This window comes from Euprymna scolopes, chromosome 26, assembly GCF_053919585.1.
Source record: "Euprymna scolopes isolate OS-2025 chromosome 26, ASM5391958v1, whole genome shotgun sequence".
NCBI classification, from domain to species: domain Eukaryota; kingdom Metazoa; phylum Mollusca; class Cephalopoda; order Sepiida; family Sepiolidae; genus Euprymna; species Euprymna scolopes.
The window spans coordinates 110,549,136-110,567,632 of NC_136507.1; the positions used below are offsets into that span (position 1 = coordinate 110,549,136).

Here is an 18,497-nt window from a genome sequence, read left to right on the forward strand (position 1 = left end):
TATCATGTCAAATAAATAAAACTAAGGTTATATGAGCTTTATTTTGTTGGTATATATCACTTTGACTAATCTCTGACCATTCACACGTGATGCCATTTGAGATAATTTTTCTATTCCAAAAAGTATTTTTATTGTTTTGTATTTTGCTTTTAGTTTTCTCTCTGAAAGTTTTATTGTTTAGATCCTCCTAATTACACAGTGGAGATGGTGCTTATTTCAATCTGGATTTATCAAATACTAATGGCCCCTATTGCACTTGTGTAAGATGCATTTCAAAAGAAAAAAAGATTTGGTTCAATTATATTTTGGTCAACCAAAATTCGATTTTTATTTCTCTGTATCTTATGCTCTGGAATGTTGGAAGTGTCGAATCTTTAGTTATCCAAGAAATGTAATCAATTTTTTTTTTTCTGATGATGGTTATTGTTGTGCTCCTGTTTAGGGGGTCGTGAAAGAGACGTGGTGTTCACTGCAAGCAGTTAAACTATGCATGCTCTCTGCTCAACGGCAGAAATGTTTGACTTATGTTGTGTCAGACAAATCCATACTATCATATATAGTATGGAGTATCATAGAACTATGCCAGAACACCCCCTTTGAAGATTTATTTTCCCGAAATATAGTTTTTCTTTCCTGGGTTGACCTCCAAGGAGTCTGTCAGTTTCCTTTTTCTGCCGAAACGATGTATTTCGGTACTAGTTTGAGAGGGTTCACAGTCAAATGCATCCTACAGTGGGTCCAATGTCTCTTCTTCTGGCAGTTTCACTTAATTCGTTCGAAGTGTGTTTGTGTATTTGGTTCAAATGTTTCTTATGCATGGAATGTGGTCCTTCCACCATGTAGACCATACGGCCGATTCTGTTCTTTATTGTTCCATGCTCCCAGAAAGTATTATCTTTGTGCATCTGGAAGAAAATTTTTTTCTCCGGGCACGTAATTCTTTTTGGGAACAGATCTCTTTGCGGGTTTTACCTATTTTGACAATAGTTTGTCAAAGACTGGTCATATTTTTATCCGCCGGAAACATCTGGGATGGTTTATTTTTATTAGGCATTATGTGGTACACCTGAAGAAATTGTTGCCATGCTTTTTTGGATGGAGTATCGGTTGTCTTCAAAGCCCTCTTCAAGGTGTCCACAAATCTTTCGGCCTGTTTGTTTGATCAGGGATGGTGAGTTGGAGTTGTGATGTAGTCCACTTAGAAGTCCTCCATGAACTCTTTAAAGTTCCTGAATGTAAACTGAGTGCCGTTATCTGACACTAAATAGTTCACCACTCCGAACCATGCGAATAGCTCCTGAACAGTTTTTATAGTGAAGTCCATAGTTGGGCTTTTACACCTAAAGACTTCAGGCCACTTAGAGAAGCTGTCCACTACTATGAGGTAGTACTATCCATCAAGTGGTCCTGTGTCCACATGTATCCATGACTATGGGTAGTCAGCTTTGGGTCATGGGCTAATGCTAAATTGAATTGGTGGTACTTACCAGCTAGTGCACATCTTCAGCATGTTTTCACTTTTTCTTTAATATCCTTATCCATGTTTTTCCAGTACATGAATGAACACATTAAACTTTTCGTTCTGGTGGCACCAGAGTGTCCTGTGTGAAAATCCTTTAGGATTTTCTTTTGGAGGGTCGCTGGAACAACTATCTCTCCTGATATAATACCTGGTCGCATGTTGAGAAAACCTCAGCTACTTGTTCATCAGTCTGCAGTTTTTCCTTGGTTTCTCTTATAAAATCGTCGTTTTCGGTTTTATTTCCTTATATCATCCAGAGTAACGGGAAGTTCTTTCAGTGTTACATAGGATTGAACTATAATCTCTCTCTGATCGTAGTGATGCGATCTCTGAGTCTTCTATTCCTTGGTATTAACCATGATAGCACGTCTGCATGTCCTAATTTCTTTGACAGAAAGAACTCCATATAAAAATCGTAATTTAGTAGGATTGTTCTTCATCTTTGGAGCCTGTTTACCATATGTGTAGGCAACCCTTTTTTTTTTTTTTTTTTTTTTTTTTGAGCTAAAGTTAGAGATCAGTGGCTTGTGGTCCGTTTGAAGTTTGTAATGTCGTCCATGGAGAAATCTTGTTACTGCGAAAATGATGCTTAAGGAGTCTTTCTCTGGGAATAATTCCTTCTGCAGGAAGTAGGATTCTCAACGTGTTTGCTATCGGTTTCATAGAAGCGTTGGACATTTTATGCAGGATACATGCACTGATTTCATATGCACTCGCATCGCTTGTGACAATAATAATTTTGAGTTGTAATGGATTAGGAGTAGTTTAGATGTGAACCTCTCTTTTAGCTTTTCAAATGCCAGCTTGCATTCTGTGGTCCACTTTTAAACCTTGACCTTCCTCTGTAGTTCATTTAAAGGTGCACGCAATGTGTGCATATTAGGAATGAAGACTTGATAGAAATTAGCTAAGCCTTAAAACTTTGCAGTGTTATATCATGTGGCTCAGGCATATTTTTTTTTATTGCTATGGATCTTTCTGGATCGGGCCATCTACCATTCCTATCTATTATCTGCCCTAAGTCTTTTATTTGGTCGAGGAAAAATTCACATTTAGTGTCTTGTAAGTCTGAAGCCGTACTCATTTATCTTTTGGAACACCTGAAAAACGTGTTTTGTATGTTGCTCTATAGATTCATTTTTCATTAGAATATCGTCCAGATATCCAATGGAAAAATCAAGGCCGCTCAACATCATGTCGATTATCTATTGAAAGATAGCTTGTGTGACTTTTTTTTCTCTTTAATGTTATGTTAGTGGTAACCTCACCTTCAAATCTTACTCTTTCTCCAGTTATTGATCGACCAACTTTCTTGGTTCTCATCATCCTCAGTTTTCCGATTTTGCATCAAGTATGGTGGTTTATGATGGACAAATCTGAACCACTGTAAAGTTGAAGTCTAACATTCTTGTCCCCAATTTTTACTGTCACGCACTTCCACACATTTTCGTTTTAGTCCTCGTTTTTATGTAGCTCCTGCAAGGTCCTTTTTCTCTGCAATGTGAGGCTTTGTGTCCGTTGCATCTGCACCGATCACATTTCCGGGACTGGTATGGACGATCCTTCTGCCAGTGGATTTTTTCACATCCTTGGCATGGGTAATGGGGTAACTCCGGCTTCTTTTGGGATTTTTCTGGAGGTTATCTCTGGCTTTCGCTTGACTGTTTGGAGCGTAAAATTTTGTTACTTTGTACCTTTCTAATGTGTGCTACACCTGCCTCTTGTATTTTTCTGGAGTCTTCTTCGAGATGATTCTTTGGCATTCCTCAACCAATTGTTGAAGGGTTATATTTGGTTCCTTTTCCCACTTGTTTAGTGCCTGGCGTCTGAGTTGACACTAAGCCTGAAATGAAAATCAGGACCTTAAAGTTGTCGGACGTCAATGAGGATAGTCCAAAGTTGTCACAGTATCTGTTTACGACTGAAGCAAATGTGTAATCTTGGTCTTCTTTGCGTGTCAGGTTGATGCATCTTTATCTTTTATGGAATAAGCTGGTTTTTGGATAGTATAATTCCATCAAGGATTTCACTGTCTTGTTGAAGGACAATTCGCTCGTCTGTTTAGAGATGATGTAGTCCACAAACTTATGTTCTGCAGTGCCCAATTTTTGTAATAAAAGACGAACCTTCATCTGCTCACTCTATGGCTTACAATCAATCCGGAATACATCACCAAATCTGAAAATAGGCTTCAAGTTCAAAAGTGCACTCCTCTTCTGGATGATAGTGAAATGTTTCTAATGCTGATCAGATCATGGTTGTGGGGGGGGGGGCATTCTGGTTTGATTCGTTACTGTCTTTCTTCGCTATTGCTCTAGTTAGTAATTCCAATTTTTTTCTTTACTTGTGTCTGCATTTCCAGTATTTTTTTTGCTGAATTGCCTTCTTTCCTCTTCTCCTCTTTCCTCTTCTCCTTCTCTTCTTTCCTCTTCTCCTTCTCTTCTTTCCGCTTCTCTTTCTCTTCTTTCCGCTTCTCTTTCTCTTCTTTCCGCTTCTCCTTCTCTTCTTTCCGCTTCTCCTTCTCTTCTTTCCGCTTCTCTTTCTCTTCTTTCCACTTTGTCTTTGTTTTTATAATTCCAAAGTGTGAGTCTGCTGTGAACGTATCATTTCAAATAGTTGCCTTGAAGCTTTTCCATTTTGAAAAATAAATAGACTCACAAGACAAATCTGGATTTTAGAAATGAACAGAAAAACTCGACTTTATGGAGAAAGATATGTCAAATTAATATTCAAAAAAAAAGTTGCACACATGTGGTTTTAACAGAAAAAATGCTCAATTTTCCACAAAAAACAAAAGATAATTGAGAATTTATTTTAACTCTTTCAAAAAAAATACAAAAAATTTGGAGCACGGAAGAATTTGAAATAAAACAAATTGAAATTTCTTTTCATAGCAAAAATCCAGTCGCGTATTCACATTGTTACCCTGAATTCTCGTAATGGAATGAATGCGGGTTTGATCCTTCGTAGAGTTGATATATTTTTTCTTTTCTTGTTGTTTTACTGAGACAATGAAAATCATGCAGACTGTCAAGAGAAATTTTTACATCACAGTAATAAATTTATTTTTTTCAAATATATACTGTAAAATGAAAATGGCTTCTTGCAAAGAGGAAAAATTAAGATAGTTGCATGAGTGAAAGTCGCCCAGCCAGCAAGAAAAAACTAGTTTCTCTTTTTCTTCCTTTTTTTTTTTTTTTTCGTTTGTGTGTTTAAAATTAAAAATGTTCACTTTCAACAAACAGTCCAAAAATAAAGGCTTTTGGATAAAGAAAAAAAATTCTAAGGCAATAAAAATGCCTTATTTCAAATTTGAAAACTTTGCATGACTAGCACAAACCAAAAGTTAGAAATGAATTTGGTCAATTCTTTAGCAATAGACAGCATTCTAGATTTTTTTTCTATTCACAGCCTTTTGAAAAATAAACGTTTCCAAGGTGAGGTCGTTTTTCGTTGTTGAAAAAACTTTGTGGAACCAATCTTTACTTTTTCAAAGAAGGTAGAAAAATACGAGTTTGTTGAAGAGAAGTTGGTCGTTTATCCAAAGGAGATCCTTCTGGGTCTTTTTTCAAATCTATACGTTGCCAATGTTGTGGTTCTGTTTAGTGGGGGTCACAATATTAAGGTGAAAGAGTCTTGGTGTTCACTACGAGCGGTTAAACTACACATGTGCTCTCTGCTCGACAACAGAAATCTCTGGCTTACATAGTGCCGACGAATCCATACTATCATGGATATAAGGGTATTAACTACCCCAGCACAGTTATGTATATCAACTTAAGATGGCGTGGTAATTAGCTTAGATTTTCAAATCAATCCCTTAAATTAGAAAGAGAAATTCTTAGAGAGTTAAAACATGATAAATCATGTTTTGCATTATGCAAAGCAAATGTTTCATGATCAAATAGCAAAATAAGTTTTGTTTTTATTGCTTATGCAAATATTTAATATGCTTTTTTGTATAAATATATTTTTCCATTTTATTATTATTTAAAAAAATTATTCTATTTTATTTGTACTGATAATATTCTTGATGACTTTGTTGCATAGTTTTGTGTCTATTCAGTTATTACATGTATCGGATTAATTTTTTACTAGTGAGTTGCCATTTATAAAGGTTGCAAACAATTTAAGGATATGATGATGAATGGATTATCAATAAAATGAACAATATTATGTGAGGACCAAAAATACAGAATAGTATTAACAAAATTTGATTACTTATAAAAATGATAAATGATAAATATTTTACATGGATTTGAAGACTATCATGTTGTAGTCTGCAGAGAAGCAATTCCGTGGTAAAAAAAGCCCTTCAAAAGAAACTTTGTTCATGGAAATTCTGCCAGATGTGAGGCACATGGAGAAAGAAAGGAAAGTTCTTTTTTGTAATATTCTTGTATAAAAGGTTGATTTATTTTTGTTTAATTGCATGTCACCATGATGGCTTGGAAACATTTTTTTTAAAACCTCCAAAAAATTATATATTTTAACTGCAGCCATTGCCTTTTTTCTTGACCATCAATTGAATTTTAACCGAATTTTGTTTTACTCTCATTAATTGTAATGTCCATCTTGTCAACATTCAAGGTTTTCTAGTTGAAAGACAAGTCTTTCACAGAGTCTGGCACATGCATCTATGATTGTAAATATTACTTCATACGGTAAAATTGATCCTTTGTCATGGTATTATTTCTGAGTTTCTTTTGTTCAATCCAACTCTGTAACAAGGTCTCATATTCTAATCTATTGTACTCTTTCATCCATATAGAGGGAATGGGGATAGTTATATTTCCCAATCAAAATATATCTTCAGTTCTAATTGATTCTCAAACTTTCCATCTCTACATGTTTCCCCTCCATCCTTCTCTTTCTGGTGCACAAATCCAAAGTTGGAAGGTAGTAATAGAAAGCCACCCCTCCCCTCACTGCTTTCTCCCAATAGAATTTAGAACTGTAAATGAATGACACAAAAGACTTACAAACTTGTTTGTCGTTTCATATTCTATGTTAGGATCTTTCATTTATGTCAATAGTGCCCCCTCCCCGTTCGATTTTCATGTATAATGTCACCCAGTGCTAAGATTAAATAAACGTTTATCTAATCAAAGGTGCATTGGCAATGCCATCGTTACATATCCTTACCCTCCTCCCCCTCCAATTTTCTCCCACTTCCGCCCCCTCCCCACTACCACCGAATTTTCCTATTCATCATATGCAAACATTAACTTATTTCTTCATGCACATGTGCACTGCATGTCTTGCAAAGCACCTTCCCCCACCTCTGCTCATTTTGCTTACTGTGAAAAGGTACTCATTCACAGAGAGAAAGTTCTTGATTGCGACTGATGGAACAAGAATAATCCATTTCATGAATTAATAAAGGATTTAAGTTGAAACTGTAGATTCCCTGAATTAAAAGATCAGAGATTAACACAGGTGTTAATTTCATATTACAATTAAGATGAGAATAGTAGTCTAGATAATCCAAATTATCAGTCCTTATCTTAAAAATTCTGAAAAGCATTATGCCAGATTAATAATCCTCAGTAAATAAATTTAATTTTGATGAGAGGGCAGAGTATCATCCGGGCTTTGATTGGTTGAACAAGATCACATAAGAGAAGAGCAGCTTTTGAAATAGTTGTTCAGTTTGAAGTCAACCTGACTTGTTTTTGTTTTTTTTTGTTGGGTATTATAAATAATTACTCACTAGCAATTCTTGTGATTAATGACAAGCAATAATTCACTGGCACGTCTCCAGATTTCCAAGGCTCTCTTTTAATACCCATTGTGAATCTCTTTGCATTATTGCAACTGCTATTCACCATTAAGTTCTTTCTGATGACTGTTGGCCTTTTTTGAAATTTGAGTAGCAGTAAGCCTCTTTAAGTTTTCAGTAATCTCTACACCCTTCCAGTTGAGGACTGAATAGTGTTCTTGTCTTGGAATTTTCATCCTCCTTGACCCTTCATGATCATTTTGTGTGGTACCAGTTGGTACTATGTGTGTGTGTGTGTGTGTGTGTTTTCAAGCAGTTTCAGTTCCCTTGATGAATTTCCTTAATATTTTTAATTTTTAATTGTGAGAATTGTAGAACAGTAGCAGCTTTTGACCACAGAAAGTTGAGTAACTGCAATTTCAAAATTTACATAAAATAATTGTTATTATTTACTGGATTTAAAAAATAAAATTGTCATATTACAGATATTTGCAAACAAGTTTAAGACAATATTTTGTTCTTTTCGTGTTTAATACAACAAATTAATAAAATACTCTTATGATCTTTTTAAGAGATCTGTGATCAAGAATCTGTGATCAAGAATTGCCTGTGCTCAAACCACAATAGAGAAGTAGTCAACCACCTCAGCAGAAATAAGCTTAGTGACACGCAATATGGTTTCCATTCTGCTAGATCTACAGCAGATGTGCTAATGGTTATATCTCATAGGATTAGCAAATCTCTCGACAAAAGCTTCATTTATAGGGCAATTGCTCTTGACACATACAAAGCTTTCAATAAGGTATGGCATAAAGGCATACTTCACAAGATTTCCAGCTACGATATAACTGGAAATGTTTTCTCAATCATTAAATCATTTCTCTCTGATAGGCTCATAAGAGTAGTGGTTGATGAGCAGAAATCAGAGGCCCGAAGTATTAATGCTGGAGTCCCTCAGGGGTCCATCCTGGGCCCAACTCTCTTCCTGATCTACATCAATGATCTCCCAAAACACATACTTAAATCATTGATTGACATCTGTGCTGATGACACGATAATCTATGGAAATGTTCAAAGGCCGTAAATGACAATGTTCTCTCTAATTCTCTCTCCTCTGATCTTGAGCGCGTGGTACAGTGGGGAAGATGTTACTGGTTATCTTTAATGCATCTAAAACCAAGCTCCTATCTTTACATCATAAACGCTCTGATCCCCATCTGGTATCAATTGAAATGATGTCTCTCGTCTAGGGGAGGCCCTATGTTTTGATAAGCTTCTGGGTTTGACCTTTACTCCTGATTTGAAATGGAACATGTACATCAAGTCTATTGCCAAGGTCGCTGGGAAAATGGTGGGATCCTTCTACCGTTCCAGAAGATATCTCACTAATGATTCAATTCTCTATCTATATAAAAGCCAAGTACGTCCAAGGATGAATTACTGCTGCCACATCTGGGCAGGAGCTGCTAAAAACAGCCTATCCTGCTTTGACAGAGTACAAAATAGATTTTGTGGCTTAGTGGGATACCCTTTTCTCTTCCCACAGAAGAGACGTTGCGAGCCTATCTTTGTTTTATCATTATTTCCATGGCAGGTGCTCGTCTGAACTCCAATCTCTGCTCCCCCCTCACCAATCTTTCACTAAAAACACCCGTCTAGCTGAAACCACTGTCAATAATTTTCCCCACTCTTTATCTGTGCCTAAATCAAAACGTAGATTCCATGAACAAAGCTTCTTTCTTAGAACTGCACCCCTTTGGAGCTCTCTGCCGCTTGCCTGTTTCCCTCCTGACATCAACTTGGATGTCTTCAAGTCCAACATAAACAAATTCCTGATGAACCGCCCCCTTAAGTAATGACACTTTATCAAATTTCCAATACTAACGAATAATACAACACTACTCCATTGATTACTGTACACACAATATACCCTTATCCCAAAGTGGCTTCTGGGCCTTGATAAGTGGTGATCTCCACGTAAAAAAAAAAAGAACACCACTTAGTACTTTTTCTTTTGATTCTTTCTGCTATTGGCCGAGTACAATCACTTGTTTGACGTAGCCTTTTATCTAGTGATCGTTATTCTGAATCGCTTTTCTGTTCAGTTTTACTTAATTTTCTATAACCATCTTCTCTTTTCATTTTTCTTGATTTTTTTTACTACAATTCTGTTCTCTAGCTTTGCTCTATCCTGATGCTACTAGTAATTTCCCACCTCCCTGCTCATGCGCCTAAGATGCCACACTGTTCTCTATCTGAATAAAAGGATGAGGAAGAGGTTGCTTCGCTGTCTACTTGTGGCCTTTTCCAGCGGAAGTTCATCTGAAACCATTCTTGATGACACTAAAAATTCCATTAGCCATTTATCCATCATTAAAAGGGAAGTGCTAGAGGTGGTGCCTTTGCCATGATGCCGATTATATATTATAAAAAAATCATTCTTAACCTTTTGTCTCTATTTGCTGAAGAGCTTTTTTTTTATATGAATGTATTCCTTTTAAATTTGTATGGTATATCTTGTGTGTGTGTGTATGTCATTCACAAACTGCTGTTTTATGGCTTCTCAATATGAAACATGACTATAGCAGAAGGTGTAAGTACAATGATACTAACTGAAATTTCCTTAATCGTAACCCATGTGTTCTGGGAAACTCATGAAGATCAATGCGTACATACTGCTCTTAGTCTTGATTCCGTTAACATTTATGCTTACTTTTAATTAAAAATAAAATATACTTTTTATGAATGCAAAACAGACCTGCTAATAATAATATACCCTGAGAATGAAATATACTTATCCAAATAACCTGGGCAGTGTTTCAAAAGATATATGGTTAGGAGGAAGAGTTTGTTTGTAAAACCTTAGGAGTTTGAGTAAACAAACATGGAAGTACAACTTTACATTACTGCTAAGCTAACAAATGAAACTTTCCTTTTGACTAGTCATTTTTATGTTATTCCCGTCCATAATATCAGTAACATAGACAAAAGGGAAAACAGAAAAACACTTTATGTAATTAATAAAAGAACACATTTCAGCATTTTCCTGTCTATTTTCGCTATCAGATATATAATTACATTTCTTTTAAAATAAATATTAGCATATTGCTTTCTTAAAATTATGTGAATATTGTATTGCTAGGTAATTATTTCTAATTCATATGATCTGTTTACAATATTGTTTTTAAATTGGTGTAAATGTCTGGGAATACAAATGGTGTTGCACTGCTTTTTAAGCCTTCAAAATGTACAATTGAAAGTACTTGTTTTATGTCACACAGAACAGAAGAAACAATATTTCTTGGATTTGCTCATTTTAAATCACTTCAAAACATTTAACTTTCAAAAGATTTCCATTTACAAATCGCTTTAAAATCTTTTACCATCAAAATTATTTTCTTCTTGCATTTCAGATAGAGATTAAACAAGTGCCAAATTCACATGGGTCATTGTTTCTTTAATTTGATTTTCTTTAAATGAAAAAACCTAGTAAAATGATATTTAAATTAAAAGTACCCACAAGATATAATTAATAAGTAATATGGAGTTATTTCTCTTGCATATGTTTGTAATTACTTCCCTTTAACTGGCAAAGTTAATTCATTGTTGTATTAATAAGAATATCACATGTTTCTAACCATTATGTAATTTTCATTAAATTTCTTTTACATCACCAAAAAAATAAGGGGAATCACTAAATCTGAATAACAAATAAATGCAGTTGAGAGAGACTGAGAAACTGAGACTGCAGCAGATGTTCTCTTTTCACCCGTTTTGTTTTTATCCATTTTATCCTATTTCCATCTTTCTGTTTCTCTAACTCCCACTCCTTTTGTGTATCACTCCCTCCCTCTCGAAAAGATGATATTGCAATTTTATTGTCAGTTGATTTTACAAACTTATTAATGCACAGTTACACACAACCATTTATCTGCCAAACTAGAACACATATCTCCCCCCCACCCCCACCTACCAATTAGGAACAAATATACATAAACAAACCACTTAACTTCTAATTGGATTTGTTTCTCTTAAGGGAAAATAAGGACTTTTCCTTATACAGGAAGTACTTCATGTAACTAGTATCTCTTTTGATTCTGCTACTTACTCTCTATCGTTTCTCTGATTTGCTCTCTGTCGTTTCTCCTACTTATCTTTATCTTTCCCTTTATTATCCACCTCTCTCTTAACTCGCCTAAAACAGGCTTGCAGGTACATATGAAGAGAGACAGAACACTAGGAATTTATTTTTCTCTCTTTTTTCTCTCTCCCTCTCTCTAAAGATTTTTGAAAACTCTTATAGAAATCTGGGCTTTTTTTAAAAATTGAGATTTCACCATTTTCATCACTAGATAAGTGCGCATTAAGGGAAAGTAGCTCTTAAATACGTGTTGTTAAGCAAACCTGAAGTGTTTTTATTATAAATTTTGTAATTTTAAATATATATATATATAAAATCTTTTTTTCACCTAGCACATCAAAATTTATATAAAATAAATAATTTGTCTTTTTCTTTTTCTTTCAGATTCGACGACGACGACAACGACAAATACATCGACACAGAAAAAACCACGTCGGAGCGGATTATTAAATAAATTCTTTTGCTGTTTTGGTCCAAAGGATAATGCTCCCAAACCCTCTTACCCAGTGCCTGCTGTGGAACAGAACGGCAACACAAAAGTAAGTTGATCCTGTTTTCAACTAGGGAAAAAATCTAATGGTTAACTTCCCAAACTCAATCCCCACCCCCCCAATATTATTTAATGTTTTCGATTTTGAAGCATTTTTAATGTAATTTTGAACTTTTGTGTGTTTTTTTTTTTTTTTTTTTTAAATAAATTCCAAGAAAATCGTATTTGAAATTTTAATTTTTAAAAAATTCTTTCTTTGTCTCTTATACCATGTGGTTTGTATGATTCATAAGACATTTTCCTATTCTTAGGTGTTCTTCTCTGTAATGTTGTTCTGCATTCATTAAGTGTTTGTTTTGGGTTTATCAACATCACATACTTTCCACAAGATTGTCCAGTTTAAGTTGATCAGACGTAAGTTCACATCTTCTTGACTGCAATTAATTCAGACAAGATTGTTTTTGGTTTCGATTTGCAATTGGGGAGAGAGATCTTTCTTCTATATGAAATAAAATTATTTAAAATTAATCTCATTTCTCACTGGAGTCAGTTTCTAAAACACTCGGGGAGTTGAATTGACCTACGATTCTTCTTCCATAAGCGGGTGGTTAACTTGTGTGTCACATCATTTACCTGGCGTTCATTTTAGGATTGCTTTTGTATAGCTGGAAAATGTAACAGGCATAATGGTAATAAAAGTAAATTTTCTTGTGTTTGGTGAAAGTTTATTATTATTTTTTTTTTTTTTTTATTCCTGTTTTGTTGTTAACAATGCACAATTACCAATGAGCTTTATATAGTTGAATCTTCAAATCATTATCAGATTTTCGCCTTAAAGCGTTTTATTTATCTGCTTAGCACCAATCATGGTAATGCCAGCAGAAAAATGAGATTTGATAGAATGCTTTTCTCTTTACAGATGTTATAGTTATTCTCTATATAAATACTGTGGTTTTAGGAGATAAAATGCAACTTGAACACCTAACATTTTTTGTTATGGACACTGAATCATTTTACCCAAATCAACATTTAAAATATTCAAAATAAAAATTAACTAAATATGTAGCACCTATCCAGGATGGATGTTTAAAAGTTCAAATAACACTTCAAAATAGTGATTTTTTTTTTTTTTTGTAGAATATACAATAATTTTGTTAATAGTGGCAAATTTGCTATTCCTCCTCTTTTGAATAATCTCCAGGTTATTTTATGTTCTAAAGATGAGGCTTATCTCTTTGTTCATCTTTTTGATGACAATTCTTCTCTTGATGATTCTGGTGTTCTTCTCGATTTAAAAACTAATTACTCTTGACTTGTATTATCACTACAAAAATGGTTAATATGGTTCTTTCTGATTTTGACCAATCTAAGGCTTCTGACCTTGATTCAATTCTTGTTGTCATTCTCAAAATGTTGTGTTCCTTAACTTTCTTCTGTTCTCCCAAAATTATTCAATCTCTGTTTATCACAATCCTGTTTCACATTTGGAAAAATTCCTTTGTTGTCCTTATTTTTAAAAATGCTGGTGATTAGTCTAAACCAACTAAGTATCATCCTTGTTAGTCTTTGTTATTAGTAATTTTTTTTTTAAAGTTGGTTCATGGTCTGGAAAATTTGGGCCTCTTTAGTGATATTCAGTATAGTTTTTGTAGTTTTCACTGAATTGCTGATCTTTTAATTGTTGTTACTGAATGAATCTGCCAGTTTATGGTTTTAAAATTTTAAATATTTCTTTTTGTCTGTCATGCCTAAGTTTAAAATATTATTTTCTTATTTTAATGTGCTGAGTGAATGGACGTATGTTAATATACCTGTTTCAATTTTTGATAATTAATAAAGAAAATATCAGATCAGTCCAGTTTCAGACTCACATATCATCACCCTCCCCTTCCTTTTTTTTCTTTTTTGTAATGTTGAATTAGATTCTTTATATTTTTCTGAAGTTTAAAACCTTTGGGTTGTTTGCATTGACAGTTTGTAACCTAAAAACTTTTCTATTAACCGATTTGTGTTGTTTGGGTATAAGAAAAGAAAAAATTGGTTGTGGCTAGTGTTTCAATTATTTATTTATTTTTTTCAACTCTGTTGTCTATTATGCCAGACAGAGAATATAACATTTTTATATCTAGTTGGAGAGTTTACCTGTCACATGAAAAAAAGTTTTGTCATTGACATATTTCTAAGCTTATAAAAGAATACATTAAAATAAATATAAATGAATAAAAGCTAACCTATCCCTTATTTTTAAAGTCAAAAACCTGCCCCCCTCTAATTGTTTTCTATGGCAGATTCACACGATAGAATACAAATCCAAGAAGCAAATGAAAGGTTGCTTATGTTGAATTTTTTGTTTTGCTTTCAGCATTTTTTATTTTAACTGTTTTCTCAAAATTAATTGCACAAGATATTTACACTTTTAATAAAATGTCAGTATACAGATTAGTCATTTTATTTAATAGTTCCACCAAATTCTTTGAATTTCTCTTTTTTTCTACAATAAAAAGACAGTAGTTCTGCTTTGTGCCCCTACACATCCAGATTATTCATGTTAACATACAACATTCTCCCTGAGCAGAATTAAAGTTTTGTATCCGACTCAGTGTCTGCTATTTAGCTTCTTGAAGCTTGTCATCTGATTTAAGTATAACAGAAATTTCTCTGCATTTAATGAACCGGTTGTTACAGAAATCCATTAAAAGTGTCCCATCAGTTTGCCGCTCATGGAGATATATAGAAAGATCTTTCTATATTATGGTTATAAGGCTGTTCACACTACACCTTTACTAAAATTGTAGTCCCGTCACCCTCAGATATTTAATCCCAGCACTGACACAATTCTGCATCTTCTGGAAATCCTGGTAAGTCTCTTCCTCCTGAATTCTACTGATCAAGATTATTTGTCATTGATTGGTTTGTTGTTTTATTATTTTGTCCTGCACTAACACAGCCTTGAAGATGGCAATATCGGGCACCACTTTAAAATCAAACTCCAATCTGGTTAGACAATATTTTTTCAATTAATAATTTCACACCCAGCTGTTTCTATTCTGACAGTTTTTCTGTAAAGACACCTGCAGTATATATGAATGTATCAACATGTGTTTAGTTTGTGATAATCTGTTTATTGATTTGTAGTATGGCCTTCTAAAGTACCTGTTCCTTAGCCGGACCTAACTCCTCATGTGTATATCACAGCAATCAACCTTAAGCATCTATCTGTCTTTGACTCTGGTACTCTCCAATTCGCCAATTACCAGATATTTGGAAATTCAGTTCCCAAACTTTCTTGATGCATAGCCTGCTGACCATGTTTTTTGCACAACAAATCATCTTTGTTGATGCAAAACTTCAAGACTGATTATTAATGTCACCAAACTCCCTTATAGCATTGATATCAACCAATATGATGAAATGCAGAAGTTTCTCTTGCATCACCAGTACATGGATCATGACACGATTAGTGCTTCCACAGCAAGCCTTAGTACTGCAAATGGAATAGAAGTATCCAGATTTGAGGAGAGATGAATATGGTGTGCCATTAATGTAAATGTTAGCGATAGGTAGGACCAAGTCTTTACCCTTCCAATTTCTCTTTTCCGAGGTTTCTCTCTCTCTCTCTCTCTTTTCCGAGGTTTCTCTCTCTCTCTCTCTTTTCCGAGGTTTCTCTCTCTCTCTCTCTTTTCCGCGGTTTCTCTCTCTTTTGCGAGGTTTCTCTCTCTCTCTCTCTCTTTTCCGAGGTCTCTCTCTCTCTCTCTTTTCCGAGATCTCTCTCTCTCTCTCTTTTCCGAGGTCTCTCTCTCTCTCTCTTTTCCGAGGTCTCTCTTTCGCTCTCTTTTCCGAGGTCTCTTTTTCGCAGTTTCTCTCTTTCGCTCTCTTTTCCGCAGTTTCTTTCTCTCTCTCTCTTGTCCATGGTTTCTCTCTCTCTCTCTTGTCCATGGTTTCTCTCTCTCTCTCTTTTCCGCAGTTTCTCTCTTTCGCTCTCTTTTCCGCAGTTTCTCTCTTTCGCTCTCTTTTCCGCAGTTTCTCTCTTTCGCTCTCTTTTCCGCAGTTTCTCTCTTTCACTCTCTTTTCCGCAGTTTCTCTCTTTCGCTCTCTTTTCCGCAGTTTCTCTCTTTCACTCTCTTTTCCGCAGTTTCTCTCTTTCGCTCTCTTTTCCGCAGTTTCTCTCTTTCGCTCTCTTTTCCGCAGTTTCTCTCTTTCACTCTCTTTTCCGCAGTTTCTCTCTTTCGCTCTCTTTTCCGCAGTTTCTCTCTTTCGCTCTCTTTTCCGCAGTTTCTCTCTTTCACTCTCTTTTCCGCAGTTTCTCTCTTTCGCTCTCTTTTCCGCAGTTTCTCTCTTTCGCTCTCTTTTCCGCAGTTTCTCTCTTTCGCTCTCTTTTCCGCAGTTTCTCTCTTTCGCTCTCTTTTCCGCAGTTTCTCTCTTTCGCTCTCTTTTCCGCAGTTTCTCTCTTTCACTCTCTTTTCCGCAGTTTCTCTCTTTCGCTCTCTTTTCCGCAGTTTCTCTCTTTCGCTCTCTTTTCCGCAGTTTCTCTCTTTCACTCTCTTTTCCGCAGTTTCTCTCTTTCGCTCTCTTTTCCGCAGTTTCTCTCTTTCGCTCTCTTTTCCGCAGTTTCTTTCTCTCTCTTTCTTGTCCATGGTTTCTCTCTCTCTCTCTTGTCCATGGTTTCTCTCTCTCTCTCTTTTCCATGGTCTCTCTCTCTCTCTCTTTTCCATGGTCTCTCTCTCTCTCTCTTTTCCGAGGTCTCTCTCTCTCTCTCTTTTCCGAGGTCTCTCTTTCGCTCTCTTTTCCGAGGTCTTTCTTTCGCTCTCTTTTCCGAGGTCTCTTTTTCGCAGTTTCTCTCTTTCGCTCTCTTTTCCGCAGTTTCTCTCTTTCGCTCTCTTTTCCGCAGTTTCTCTCTTTCACTCTCTTTTCCGCAGTTTCTCTCTTTCGCTCTCTTTTCCGCAGTTTCTCTCTTTCACTCTCTTTTCCGCAGTTTCTCTCTTTCGCTCTCTTTTCCGCAGTTTCTCTCTTTCGCTCTCTTTTCCGCAGTTTCTCTCTTTCACTCTCTTTTCCGCAGTTTCTCTCTTTCGCTCTCTTTTCCGCAGTTTCTCTCTTTCACTCTCTTTTCCGCAGTTTCTCTCTTTCGCTCTCTTTTCCGCAGTTTCTCTCTTTCGCTCTCTTTTCCGCAGTTTCTCTCTTTCACTCTCTTTTCCGCAGTTTCTCTCTTTCGCTCTCTTTTCCGCAGTTTCTCTCTTTCGCTCTCTTTTCCGCAGTTTCTTTCTCTCTCTCTCTTGTCCATGGTTTCTCTCTCTCTCTCTTGTCCATGGTTTCTCTCTCTCTCTCTTTTCCATGGTCTCTCTCTCTCTCTCTTTTCCATGGTCTCTCTCTCTCTCTCTTTTCCATGGTCTCTCTCTCTCTTTTCCGAGGTCTCTCTCTCTCTCTCTTTTCCGAGGTCTCTCTTTCGCTCTCTTTTCCGAGGTCTTTCTTTCGCTCTCTTTTCCGAGGTCTCTTTTTCGCAGTTTCTCTCTTTCGCTCTCTTTTTCGCAGTTTCTCTCTTTCACTCTCTTTTCCGCAGTTTCTCTCTTTCGCTCTCTTTTCCGCAGTTTCTCTCTTTCGCTCTCTTTTCCGCAGTTTCTCTCTTTCGCTCTCTTTTCCGCAGTTTCTCTCTTTCACTCTCTTTTCCGCAGTTTCTCTCTTTCGCTCTCTTTTCCGCAGTTTCTCTCTTTCGCTCTCTTTTCCGCAGTTTCTTTCTCTCTCTCTCTTGTCCATGGTTTCTCTCTCTCTCTCTTGTCCATGGTTTCTCTCTCTCTCTCTTTTCCATGGTCTCTCTCTCTCTCTCTTTTCCGAGGTCTCTCTCTCTCTCTCTTTTCCGAGGTCTCTCTTTCGCTCTCTTTTCCGAGGTCTTTCTTTCGCTCTCTTTTCCGAGGTCTCTTTTTCGCAGTTTCTCTCTTTCGCTCTCTTTTCCGCAGTTTCTCTCTTTCGCTCTCTTTTCCGCAGTTTCTCTCTTTCGCTCTCTTTTCCGCAGTTTCTTTCTCTCTCTCTCTTGTCCATGGTTTCTCTCTCTCTCTCTCTTGTCCATGGTTTCTCTCTCTCTCTCTTGTCCATGGTTTCTCTCTCTCTCTCTTTTCCATGGTCTCTCTCTCTCTCTCTTTTCCGAGGTCTCTCTCTCTCTCTCTTTTCCGAGGTCTCTCTTTCGCTCTCTTTTCCGAGGTCTTTCTTTCGCTCTCTTTTCCGAGGTCTCTTTTTCGCAGTTTCTCTCTTTCGCTCTCTTTTTCGCAGTTTCTCTCTTTCGCTCTCTTTTCCGCAGTTTCTCTCTTTCACTCTCTTTTCCGCAGTTTCTCTCTTTCGCTCTCTTTTCCGCAGTTTCTCTCTTTCGCTCTCTTTTCCGCAGTTTCTCTCTTTCGCTCTCTTTTCCGCAGTTTCTCTCTTTCGCTCTCTTTTCCGCAGTTTCTCTCTTTCGCTCTCTTTTCCGCAGTTTCTCTCTTTCGCTCTCTTTTCCGCAGTTTCTCTCTTTCGCTCTCTTTTCCGCAGTTTCTCTCTTTCGCTCTCTTTTCCGCAGTTTCTCTCTTTCGCTCTCTTTTCCGCAGTTTCTCTCTTTCGCTCTCTTTTCCGCAGTTTCTCTCTTTCGCTCTCTTTTCCGCAG

General features: G+C 36.2%; 1 protein-coding gene across 12 annotated transcripts in view; it reads left to right on the forward strand.

Annotated features, from left to right (window-relative positions):
- Positions 1–18,497, forward strand: part of LOC145248365 (CTD small phosphatase-like protein) — a 574,218-nt gene that overhangs the window by 469,865 nt on the left and 85,856 nt on the right. For all 12 annotated transcript variants that reach the window (XM_080110292.1, XM_080110287.1, XM_080110288.1 and 9 more), the window contains one exon: positions 11,770–11,924. In XM_080110292.1, coding sequence (XP_079966418.1) covers positions 11,770–11,924 — 155 coding nt within the window. The remainder of the gene's footprint in view (positions 1–11,769; positions 11,925–18,497) is intronic.